General features: G+C 40.7%; 1 protein-coding gene across 1 annotated transcript; it reads left to right on the forward strand.

Annotated features, from left to right (window-relative positions):
- Positions 1–7,563: 7,563 nt before the first annotated feature.
- LOC104106565 (protein TRIGALACTOSYLDIACYLGLYCEROL 4, chloroplastic) lies at positions 7,564–12,775 on the forward strand. Its single transcript, XM_009615134.4, has 5 exons — positions 7,564–8,004; positions 9,127–9,376; positions 10,792–11,173; positions 11,857–12,140; positions 12,427–12,775. The coding sequence occupies exons 1-5, from the start codon at positions 7,733–7,735 to the stop codon at positions 12,622–12,624; spliced, it is 1,386 nt and encodes a 461-aa protein (XP_009613429.1). The 5' UTR covers positions 7,564–7,732; the 3' UTR covers positions 12,625–12,775.
- The last annotated feature ends 231 nt before the right edge of the window (positions 12,776–13,006 follow it).

A 13,006-nucleotide genomic window follows, 5' to 3' on the forward strand; every position in this document is an offset into this window, starting at 1 on the left:
AAAGGGGTGGATGAATCCTCCTTCAAACAATGATGAGTAATAGGCAAATGTTATAATATTGGAACTATTCTCGGATCTGATGGAAAAGTGTGGAATAATATATAATCGAATCTTTTCATAAAGGTAGTGTTTGTATCTTTTCTAGAGAGAAGGTCTTCTTCTCAAAAAGTGTTCTTATCAGAGAATGTTCCATGCCCCTTTCCCCCTATCTCTTTTTTTATTTATATGGGAGATACCCTAGTCAACTCTAAAAGTACAGACACCAAGAATATTCAATGAAATATTCTCTTGAATATCCTATTACAAAACTTAGTCGTTAGCACTGCTCTTGATACTCGACCTCGGCCGTTATTAACTGCTCGGCTACGAGTCCTATTATCTACTAGTCGACCTCGACCATATCACTTTTCACGATATCGTTCCATGTTAAATCCCACTAAGGCAGATTTTGACATATACAATAAGCATAAGAAAATAAGTACCTAATGAATTAAGTCAACATATTCTAAATTATAGGATATGTATACGGTCGAAATAGATTTCGGCCTCCGTAAGTTTGATCGAGTTCGAATGGTAAGCGATCGAAGTGAGAGCTCGATACGAGTTCCGAGGATAGTACAAACAAGCCTCGAGCTCCAAGATCGATCGAGGAATCGGCTCGGTATCATTATCAAGCCCATGACCAAATCGGACCGCAAGGCAACGAGAAGGTTGTCGGATATACACAGACCAATTGGCACTCACCCCGAATGTCGAACTCGAACTCAAGGCCGAGGACTCGACCCAATACCGAGCTCGAGCCGATATCGAGCTCGGAGACAGGAGCCGTTGCAACCACACTAGGGAAGAGAATCTTGGCAGGAATCGAGGAAGAGACAATTCATCATGGGTTCTCCACTATATATTATTTTATTATAAATAAAGTAAGATCCATCTACTGCAAAGGGGGAATCATTGTAAGCACAGAGGGCAGGGACAGATTGCAACCAGATATTTTCTTCTCATATTGAAAGATATCCCCTTGTGTTTATTTTTCTTTATCTTATTCGTTCTTCTTATCACTATTCTCATTATCATAGTCAAGAATACACATATTTCTATTTCTGTATACTATTTGTATCAAACTATATCACATATCCTTAGAACCATATACAAATTTAACTCTATCTAATTTTTCGGGTAAACAGTTTGGCGCCCACCGTGGGGCTAAGGATAACAGTGGTTGTTTGATACAAATCCGCAATACGCACCAGTTTACAACTCCGAATCAGCAATGGCAAACCCTCGATTGATTGCTTTACCTATCGACCACGAAGCCGGCCTTCAAGATGAAACCAACAACTTGACACCCAGGGTCGGAAGGCGAATTAACGATGTTACCGAAGCTCGAGTCGAAGTACCGCTAGATGTCAATTCATAAGTGGCTCTTGAGGTGAACCAACGTTCCGAACTGGAAAAAAGTGGATTTTGCTATGCTTGTAGATTGCTTCGTAAAACCACATGTCGGAGCCGTAAAAGGTCGAAACCAGAAAGTCGGACATGTTCAAGATAATACAAAAGGATAACGAGATGCTAAGGGAGTTCGTATCTCGTTTTCAAATGGAACAAATGGATCTGCCACCAGTCACAGACGATTGGGTTGTTCAAGCTTTCACTCAAGGTCTAAACGAGCGGAGCTCAATGGCTTCACGGCGGCTGAAGCAAAATCTGATCGAGTGTCCAGCTATTACTTGGGCCGATGTGCACAATCGATATCTATCCAAAATAAGAGTCGAAGATGACCAGTTGATTTCTAGGTCCGTTACGAAAAGAACTACCAAGCAAAAGTAGGCCAGAGATCGATACCAGCCATATAGCGGAAATGATACTACTGCTGAGTATCCGAGGCCTCTTTAAAATCAACCTCGTATACTAGGGGGCTTTATCATTGAACGCATCTATGATGATTACCAAGTTTGGTGCAAAGGAAGTTACTTCATTGTTTCATGACAAATAGTGTCTCAACACAAAACGTTGTAAGAGCCAAATGGTCAAAACGAACCATGCTTATGTAGTTGGCCCGAGCCCTGACGCAAAATACGAACACATGTATAATGACTTGCAAATAAAGCCCTCTTCTTTACCGATATTCTATGTTCAAGATTTATTATGCAAACAGGATTGAGTTTGAGCAAGCGCTCACTCGACCATTACGCCTACGGACTACATTATTTCGAGTTCGAATCATTCACTCGACTACTATGCCTACGAGCTACTTTTATTTCGAGTTCGAGCAAGCACTCACTCGACTATTATGCCTACGGGCTACATTGCATCGAGTTCGAATCATCCACTCGACTGCTAAGCCTACGGGCCACTTTTATTTCGAGTTCGAGCAATCACTCACTCGACCATTAAGCCTACGGGCTACTTTGAACATTACGCCTACATGCTACATTATTTCGAGTTCGAATCATTCACTCGACTACTAAGCCTACGGGCTACTTTTATTTCGAGTTAGAGCAAATACTCACTCGACTATTATGCCTACGGGCTACATTGCATCGAGTTTGAACCATTCACTCGACTGTTAAGCCTACGGGCTACTTTTATTTTGCGTTCGAGCAATCACTCACTCGACCATTAAGCCTACGGGCTACTTTGAACATTACGCCTACGGGCTACATTATTTCGAGTTCGAATCATTCACTCGACTACTAAGCCTACGGGCTACTTTGACTATTACGTCTACAGGCTACGTTGCATCGAGTTAGAATCATTCACTCGACTGCTAAGCCTACGGGCTACTTTTCTTTAGAGTTCGAGCAAGCATTCACTCGACCATTAAGCCTACGGGCTACTTTGACCATTACGCATACGGGCTACTTTTATTTCGAGTTCGAGCAAGTACTCACTCGACTATTACGCCTACGGGCTACATTGCATCGAGTTCGAATCATTCACTCGACTGCTAAGCCTACGGGCTACTTTTATTTCGAGTTCGAGAAATTACTCACTCGACCATCAAGCCTACGAGCTACTATGACCATTACGCCTATGGGCTACATTATTTTGAGCAAAACTACTCATTTCTTTGAATTCAAACGAACACTTGACTATTTAAACTGAAGGATGTTCGAGCCCGATAAAGCAAAGGGGACTTCCCACAAGGCCCGAAGGCAACAAAGATTAAAATTCAAACTATCTATTTAGTTTGAAAGGCTATTTTACTTCAAAAGGAAGAAAGATTTATATTTACAAATTTTTTGTACAGAGGCGGCTACTTTGCCAAAAGGAAGTTCTTTATACAAAAAACCAAAAGCGATATCAAAAGAACGCAGCAAACGACCTAAGGCCTTAAATGACTTAATCTTTATCGGAGGCCGTATTCTCGGCATCGTCCTCATATTCAGACTCCCCCGAGTCATCGGAGTCCTCCTCAGTAAAGGCCGACCTCCGAGTTTTGTTCTCCTCCGCCCTGGCGACTTCATTCTCGGCCCCAATATCGAAGCCCTGAGCTCTAACCTCCTCGAGAGCCTCTCTCCGAGCTTGCCACTTTGCATATTCGACCATGCTCTCAACTTTGGCTTGGTTAACCTCGACATTGATCCTGAACTGAGCCACTTTGGCATCAGCTCTTTTATTGGGCTCGATCACCTCATATCTAGCCACCTCAAGTTCTTTGGCCAAATCTTATTTATCTGAAGTGGCCAAATCCAACCGATGCTGAAGCTCTTTCATCTTTTCGATCAACCCCGAAGCATTTTCTTTCGTAGATCAAAGTTGGGCATCAGACAGCTCCAACTGAGATTCGACGACTTCCTTTTTCGAGGCAAGGATATCCATACACTTTTTTAATTCTTCTGCCTCGGCGAGTAGCGCATCTACGTGTGAGTTAAGCAGTCCAATCTGCTCGATCCTCTGCCGAACCTGCAGAATCGGATCGTTAGTGGTTATCTCTTTTTCATCTTCACTATCACGGAACATTCGAAATACCTGCTCAGCCATCTCCTCATGCTCTTCCCGAACCGCTTTCAAATTTGCTCGAAGTTTTTCACTAAGGAGCTTGTACGAGTCACTCTTCTTAGTGAGGCTTCGAACCTTGGCATCATGCTCCTACCGGATTCGAAGAAAGGCCTCGTGATGCAACATCGAAGCCTGCAAACAAAAGAAGAAACATTAGAATTACCTACAACTCTATGTGCAAAAGAAGCAACGAAAACGCCATCAGAGTTACCCGATTCAAAGCATATTGGGCCTCGTTGAAGAGACAGGCGGGCCCCACCGCATTCATCACTGATTGATCTTCTTCGATCATCAAGGACCGTAGGTAGCTGGAAATCCCCACAGGGGAAGAAAAAATTTGGGTATCCGTAGGTACGGAGAGCACTATCTTCCGCCTTCGATCGGGATCGATGTTCGGGGCTAGAAATCGGTCCACCAGTTTATGAATCGATGAGGGCTCGGTAGAACCCGACCACGATGCTTTTTTGGGTACCAATATTCCACCAAAACCGGTAACCTCATCCGAGGCACCTGACTCGAGCCCCTCCAGAAAACTATGGATATCGGCCGACTCCTGAATACCCTCATAGGACCGATCCTCCAACATGATGGCCTCTCGAATCATGGCATCTGAAATCTGAGGGGATCCGCCAAGGTCAACTATCCCAAACTCATCCCTTGAAATATCTTTTACTGCCCGAGAAGCTCCACCCTCGGTGTCCCTTTCAATCATCTTAGTTCGAGAAGGGATAATCTAGGCTTCTTCTTGTTCTAGGATTATGGCCAAGGCTCCCTGATTTGCTTCCACCAAATTGGAAGACTGTTGAATCACAACATTAGCCCGTACGCAGGCTAAATTCTCCTCTCCTTCTTCGGGCTCGTCCCTTAAATGGTGGGCCACTTCCGAAGTCATAACATCAGAGCCCCCCTTCGGCTTTCGGGATCTCATAGCCGGTTTCTTCTTCTCCAAGCTCGGGGGGTCTGATACGTCTTTTCTCTTCCTTTCTTTTACCTGCTTCAGGACAGGAACTTCTTCACCACCAGATAGGGGCCTCATGACTACATCTTTCCCGAGTCCTACAAAAGGGAAGAGGGAGATTTACCATACAAACCGATGAAGAGACAAATCGACAAAAGATTTACCATGACTGCGGGCCTCCCATCGACCCTTTGATAATTCGACCCAAGCACGCTCGGAGTACGGTCTCTGCAACACCAGACTTTCGACCCATTGTCTAAGATCCGGGATCGGTTCCGGCATTCGAGCTACGGTTGTGATATAGAAAGAAAAATGGATCAACAAAATAAAAGGCATTCACAAAATCAAAACGGGCAAAGAGAAACGTTCACTCACGGCTCATATTCTATTTCTCAGGAAATGGCAAGTCATCGGCATGGATCAGGTCCGAGGTTTTGATTCGAATAAAACGGCCCATCCAACTCCGATCTCGGGTCTCGTCTATGCTCGAGAATAGCGCTTTGGTTGCTCGGTGAGCAAGCTTGATCAACCGTCATCGATAAAGTCGGGGACTGCAAAGGCACATAAGATGATCAAGGGTGAAGATACGCCCCCGACCTTGCTCGAGAAAAATCGAAGAAGAATCACTATCCTCCAAAAGAAAGGGTGAATTTGGCCGAGGGTCACATCGTACCTCTTACAAAAGGCAACGATGACAGGGTCTAAAGGTTCCAACGTGAAAGGATAAGTGTAAACACTTAAAAAACCTTCAACGTGAGTAATAATTGATTCATCAGGCGATGGAATTACTACGAGTTTATTATCCCAGTTGCATTCTTGTATGACTTTATCGAGCACTCTTTCGGTAATTGAACGTTGATACCTCGACATCGGCTCACACCGACCCGGTATCGAAGAAGGCTTTTCAATTTTAAAATCGCCTTCAGTCGAACACCCTACCAGAACGAATTCCCCAGGGTGGGGCTCTTCCACATCCTCGCCACCAGAAGGTCGAGATGAGGAAGCAGTCTCTTTTTGCGGAACAATTTTAGACGTTTTTGCCATTTAAAATTTTGTAAATAAAGAACGGAAGTATTTAGTCTTTTAAGGAAGAGTTTGCAGTAAAACTCACAGATTTACATGCAGAAAACTCAGAAGAGACGAAAAGGAACTTAGAAAAATTGGAAGATTGAAGACGTAAAGGATGAATGATGGAAGGAAAGGCTATTATAGATTGAAGCAATGACAGTTCAATATCAGAGGTGGCCGACCGCCGTCTGACACATTAAATGCCCTGGTAAAACCGAACCGATGGGACAACTATCACATACGTCATGGTCGAGATCGATGTAAATGTCAGTATATATCTGATCGAGCTGTTGGGAAATCATATCATTTCTCACCACATCCGTTTCTAAGAAACGAGAGGACTATATGTATACGGTCGAAATAGATTTCGGCCTCCGTACGTTTGATCGAGTTCGAACGGTAAACGATCGAAGTGAGAGCTCGATACGAGTTCCGAGGATAGTACAAACAAGCCTCGAGCTCCAAGACCGATCGAGGAATCGGCTCGGTATCATTATCAAGTCCATGACCAAATCGAACCGCAAGGCAACGAGAAAGTTGTCGGAGATGCACAAACCAATTGGCACTCACCCCGAATGTCGAACTCGAACTCAAGGCCGAGGGCTCGACCCAATACCGAGCTCGAGCCGATATCAAGCTCGGAGACAGGAGCCGTTGCAACCGCACTAGGGGAGAGAATCTTGGCAGGAATCGAGGAAGAGACAATTTAGCATGAGTTCTCCACTGTATATTATTTTATTATAAATAAAGTAAGATCCATCTATTACAAAGGGGGAATCATTGTAAGCACAGAGGGCAGGGACAGATTGCAACCAAATATTTTCTTCTCATATTGAAAGATATTCCCTGTTTATTTTCCTTTATCTTATTCGTTCTTTTTATCACTATTCTCATTCTCATAGTCAAGAATACACGTATTTCTATTTCTCTATATGATTTGTATCAAACTATATCACATATCCTTAGAACTATATACAAATTTAATTCTATCTAATTTTTCGGATAAACTGGATAATAATGTGATGTAACCTATAGTCAAATGCTTCAAAGAAAGTTTATGTTCTGACGCATATAGGACGAGCAATTCAAGATGGAAACATTGTGAAAGTTATTTGCGACGTACAAGACAAGATTTATTTTTATAACGAAAGAGAAAAAAATTTGTAACTCGCGGCCGCTAGCCTTCGGATACATTGTGGGTAAACTCTGCTCCAATAAACTAGTTATGTGAGTCTATATTTTGTCTCACAATATAACGTGTTCAATTCCTACATATTTAGGTCCACATTATTGCGAGACAAAAAAACCTCACATAACTATTGTGCGTGAGCCATAAAATAAAATTTTCACGTTAGCAAAAGTAAATTGCATTACCCTTCGGGGTTGTTCAATTGGTTTGGAGGATGATTTGAGAACAGAGGCTGTGACAGAGATTGTAGCAGCGGTTTCCTTCTTGCCCCCAAAAAAAAAAAAAAAATGGCATTAGTCAGAAGGTAGATATACATAATTAAGAATGGAAAAAATAAGAAAGAAAAAAAGAGAAGGCAAACCCAAGAAACGGCTAAACCCCAGATTCAAAACCCTCCTTTGGTAGTAGTCGAGTCCTTCCAAAAATAGAGCGACAGTTACAGATAAGGAAAACATCCACACTCCCCCCACCTCAACCTCAACCTCAACCTCGTTTTCGCCGGCGTGAAGAAAATGGCGAATATGAGGACGGCGATGGACGCAGCGTTTTGGGACCTCAACATATCTACACCAAATGCCCTAGACGCGACGGCCCGGTCCATTCCTGGAGAGCCCAAACCGCTCGATGGCAGCAAGGCCAGCAGAGCCCTCCGAATCCAACAACTCTCTCTGCTCGGAAATGGGTTTCCTCTGGGAATCATTCCCTCTTATTCTCCAACTCCCAATAAGGAATTGGGCTCTTTTGCTCTTCAGTCCCTTTTGTTTAAAGCTACCACTTCTAACTGGTAATATAACTACTACTTACAATTTTCGACACATGCTGATGAAGTTGTAACTCTTGAAATCCTTGCTTCTTTGATTTCTCAAGATGATGTAGTGAATTTCAATTTGATTCAAAATGTTGTCTACAATAACTGCGAATTATTTCTGTTCTCTCTTTAAAAAATATGCGCAAGATGGTCCGGCCACCACTTTAAAAAAAAAAAATCACGTTTACTTCTATAAATGTTTCCTGTATAAGAAAAAATAAAATTGAACATGTACAGAATAGTTGTTGAATTCGATTTGTCTAGGTGGCAAAATATTGATGATCTTGAAGTTGAACTACTGATCTTGTATTTAGTTTTGCAACTGCACATATATCTTCAAGGACACCAAGCTGTCTAAAATACTAAACAAAATTTTGTTGATTGGGAAAAAAATCCATTTATTGTTTAAATACACAAAGTTCTTATACTTGAAATGGATGGATTTTTATCAAATAATTTTTCTGAGTAAAAAATGAGTGTGTAACGCAATGTACTTGGTGGTGGGGCAAAAAGCTTTGTTTCTCAAGTAGAAGAGAGTTTTCAGCTAATTTCCACACCACAGCGAGATAAAGTGCACATTCTGGAAACAACAACAACAACAACAACCCAGTATAATCCCACTAGTGGGGTCTGGGGAGGGTAGTGTGTACGCAGACCTTACCCCTATCCTGGGGTAGAGAGGCTGTTTCCGATAAACCCTCAGCTCCCTCCCTCCAAGAACTCCCCACCTTGCTCTTGGGGTGACTCGAACTCACAACCTCTTGGTTGGAAGTGGAGGGTGTTCACCACTAGAGCAATCCACTCTTGTCAACATTCTGGAAACAGTAGGGAAGTAATATGCTTTTTCCCAAAGTTCTTTATCCATTAGATGTTTTGCTTCAAATGTTAGCACTTTTGACTTTGTCTTCCAGCTAGAAATATTTTTAAAATCTTCACGTCTTTCATAGCTGATTGCTTATTTTGTGCTTGGACAACCATACTGGTCAAATAGGCTCTACTGACTATTTTTGCTCCCCAATTTGTTGCTTTCTCCCTTTATATTGCCCCCTCTTTATATACAAGATAGATGAACTATTTATCTGTGATTTATCTTCATAGGTGGATTGGATTCATAGGTCAGTTTCGGCCAAAGAAATTGTTATCTGACATTAAAGCAGAGATATCCAGTGTGGATGAGTGGGAGCTGCCAGTATTAAAAGACATTGGCAAGCATTTCTTGGAAAAATCACTTTATGCCTTTAATGTGTGCTCACAGCTATCCCTGACACCGTCTTCTTCTCTGTTATTGAGCACTGAAGAACATGGTGAGAAGAAAGGACGGCGCTTCAGGGCCATGCTTCTTAATAAGGCAAGAATCTGAAGTCCTTCAACATGTGGTGCTCTACTATTGGAATGCTATCTTTTATTTCCTTATATGCTTTCTTTAAAGATGCATTTTTGCTCGTTAATGTGCGTCCACTACTATCGTAGGGATGGCAGTGCTGCATCCACAGCAGTCAACATCCTATGAAAACCCATAATGTCATAATGCCACATTACAAAGCTGATTTTGATGTGCATAATATCTTGGGATACAAATTGACGAATTGACAAAATTGCCAAAGTTTGCCATTTCTCAAACATTCAGTTCCTGATTAAGCTTGGTGGGTTTTCAGCTTAAAAATAAAATAAAATTGATGCTTTTAGATTTCGTAAAGATGACAGGTTGTGGCATGCATTGTTGGTCTTTTTATTTGATCCTTTAAGCCCGTTTGTGCATCCAAAGTAGGTATTAATAAATGTTGTGCCTCTATTTTGTTGGTTGTTATTTTTCTGTTTTGTTCCTAGATCTGTGTCTCGTTTAGGACATGCGTTAGTATCGCTTTGCTATCCCAGGCTTTAGCACACTGTTAGGGGTCGTTTGGTTTGATGTATAAGGAGAAATAATCATTGTATAGAGGAGTTCTAATAGTTTACAACGTTTGATTTTTATTTTTTATTCATGTATAGTTGATCCCTTATAAAATTATACAGCAATTGGTGTGTTATCTTATCTCACGACCAACATGGAGTAACTAATCCATCTATAAGCTATACATGGATAAAATACCAAAAACTGTCTTTTGTCTTTTTCCTAGAAGCCTATCAAGGTCAAGTATCCCAGGCTATAATCGTAAACTCATTATTTTTTCGTTTAAAAAATAAACAAATATTTTAAATGATATCTTGTGTATCCAAGTTTAGTACAATGAACCAAACGCCTCAACAAGAAATAATCCCCGCATTACTGATCCTTATATTATTAATCCCTACATTATAATCCATGCATAAATTGTATTTGAACCAAACAACTCCTTAGAGTTTTGGAACCTAGAAGGCTACTTTACTTACATGGGCTTTTCCCAGTATAACTAAGCTAAATGACATTTCGCTTAGTTTTCTCACTTTTGTTTAAACAACTTGGAATCTGTTACCTCTTTGTTGAATTGGAACAATTCAGCTGAGAAACAAATCCTAAATTGCTTCCACCGGAGGACAATAAGATAAGGAGAGGTAAAGGGTCCCTGTTTTATTTCTCCTAGCTCACTTTGTAAAAGATGAATCTTCCTGAAATTTGAGAATACCCAACTTATTAAAGAAGTTAAATATTGAACATCATAACATACATGTAACTATGCATGAGTCTATCATAGCGTGCTCATCTATGTGGTTAATTATTATTCCCAACGTATGGGCATTTACTATTGTGATGTTTGATTCACTATTCTTCCAAATTCATTGCAGCTTCCTGAGCACGACGTTACTTTGGAAGCAGCATGGCCTGAGCTATTCATAGACCATAAGGGAAGATATTGGGAGGTCCCAGAGTCAATATCCTTTGACTGCTCATCGCTGGTTTCCGAGAAGGGATTCCGATATCGTTTTGGTTTACACAAAAATGGTGGCCATCCTCAGGCTGTGGATAACATTACCGATGAACCACCACTCAATCTGATGCAAGGAATATGTGGAAAAGCTGCCTTTTCTTATGAGAAAAGTGAAGATCTCTGGAGAGTCGAGGAAAAAAAAGAGGACGTTGTTATTGAGACAGATAAGGGACGGTTTTATCGCCCTTCTTATGATATTCGTCTTAGAGAGCCTCATGCAGCAGTATCTGGAATTATTGGTAACTTCACTGGCCACAAAAAACTATAGTGTAATTGATTTGATATAACTTGGTAGTTTCCAGATTCTTTTATGACATTGTTTGCTGAACTACACTGTGATTATCTTTTATGCATACAAGATCTATATCTAAACCTTCTAACTGAATTTGAATTATCAATGGACTTAGAATTTAAATTACCAGCACAGAAGATAAATGTCAGTTTATCAAATATATAGACAGTTTGAAATTATCCTTTCCTCTGTATGAACTTTCTTGCCTTGCCTCTGCTAGAATCTGGGGTTTCAATTATTTCTGTGGAGTTATTTTGTACTCAATGTGAAACATTTTAAAATAATTGTTACATGCATTTCAGAAGTATTGTTTTCTTTACTTTGGTAACTAAATTGACTTTGATGGGTAGGTTAATTCTTGAGCATGTTCCTGGAATATTGAAGAAGCGAACAATATTTTCCTTTAAAAGTTCTGACCACTTTATAATATCTCATGAGAGCTTTGAATCAGTAGAACTCCTTCAAGTTTCTTAACGTTAACAGCATCAGTTCTTATGAAATTGGTGGGGGTGACTATTTCGTGCATATGTGATGCTATCCAGCAGTGCTACTCCAAATTCTCAGCATTCACAACGTAGCTTTATCTTCCTAGTCTCTTGCCTTATCTTGTACTTCAACTTGTTGGTATAGGGGGAACTCTTGAGGCATGGCTCAACAATGGTAGCAGTAGTCCGTCGGATTCTAGGCATAGAAGGCCCTTTGGTGTTGATTTATTTGGTTCACTTTGTTATACTTTTCAACATGGTAAATTCAAAGAGACATTCGGAGACCTCACCAGGATAGATGCTCGTCTAGATATCTCATCTGCTTCAGCGTTAGCCAAACAGGTTACAAAAGTCTTCAGAAAAGCATCAGCTGATAATGCAAGAGATGTGCGCTCTTCACCCAGGTTCGAATTGATACTTCAGCAACAGGTAACTATCAAATATTTGTTTGTCACATTGTCTACAGAGGTGATTTGAATGTATACTAGATGCGAGTTTCTGTAGCAAGGAAACACATTTGGAGGACAAAACAAATAGAACTGATTTTATACTAACTAGCTTTGTTACGTAGGAAGCTTAATGGTGGTTTAGGACTTGTAGATCTTAACTCTTGAGTGGAGTGCGTGTCTAAAGCTGAAGTTGCCTCACCAATGCCTTTGTGAATGCATGTTTTTTGACCATGGTGTTATATTTTATGTTTGCGTTTCAAATGCAGGTCGCTGGGCCAATTGTGTTTAGAGTAGATTCAAAGTTTTTGCTCAATACGCCCGTTGGCAGGCCTGGCCTACAATTGGAGGATTTCATATGCAGTTTAAATTACTCTTTGAGGGTTCTACAGTCTGGAAAAGTGGTAGCATGGTATTCTCCTAAAAGGAAAGAGGGAATGATCGAGTTGCGCCTATTTGAGTTTTAGAACTTAACCCCAAAGTTTACTTTTTATGTTGATTGCTTTGTAGTTAGAACTGTTGTCGCTAGAGATGCTATTTGTGATCAAACGACCCTTGCATCGAATTCATAGGCAATTTTTGTTCGTTCTTGAATACTAGTCACCTTACTTTAGTTAATTGTTTTTGTATATTTTTTTTAATTCATTTCTAAAAATTCCTTGTGTTTGGAGATCCCGAAGATAAAAAACTATAGTACCCGAAGGACATTGAGATGTTCCAATCGTTAAAGGCGTTCTTAGAATCAAATGTTCCTATTTGTTACACGAAAGCCATTCAGATTTCTGGACTTTTAAACATGCTCCATTATATTATTCAGAAAATAACACTTCATGGCCGCCTAAAAAATTT

The sequence above is a fragment of the Nicotiana tomentosiformis genome, chromosome 1 (genome assembly GCF_000390325.3).
Source record: "Nicotiana tomentosiformis chromosome 1, ASM39032v3, whole genome shotgun sequence".
Classification (NCBI taxonomy): Eukaryota; Viridiplantae; Streptophyta; class Magnoliopsida; order Solanales; family Solanaceae; genus Nicotiana; species Nicotiana tomentosiformis.

Bases quoted from the DNA above. Each gene is read 5' to 3' on its own strand.
- LOC104106565 (XM_009615134.4), top strand. From the start codon at position 7,733: ATGGCGAATATGAGGACGGCGATGGACGCAGCGTTTTGGGACCTCAAC. The intron at 9,377-10,791 runs GCAAGAATCTGA...AATTCATTGCAG, and splicing joins GGGCCATGCTTCTTAATAAG to CTTCCTGAGCACGACGTTAC. The intron at 11,174-11,856 runs GTAACTTCACTG...TTGTTGGTATAG, and splicing joins AGCAGTATCTGGAATTATTG to GGGGAACTCTTGAGGCATGG.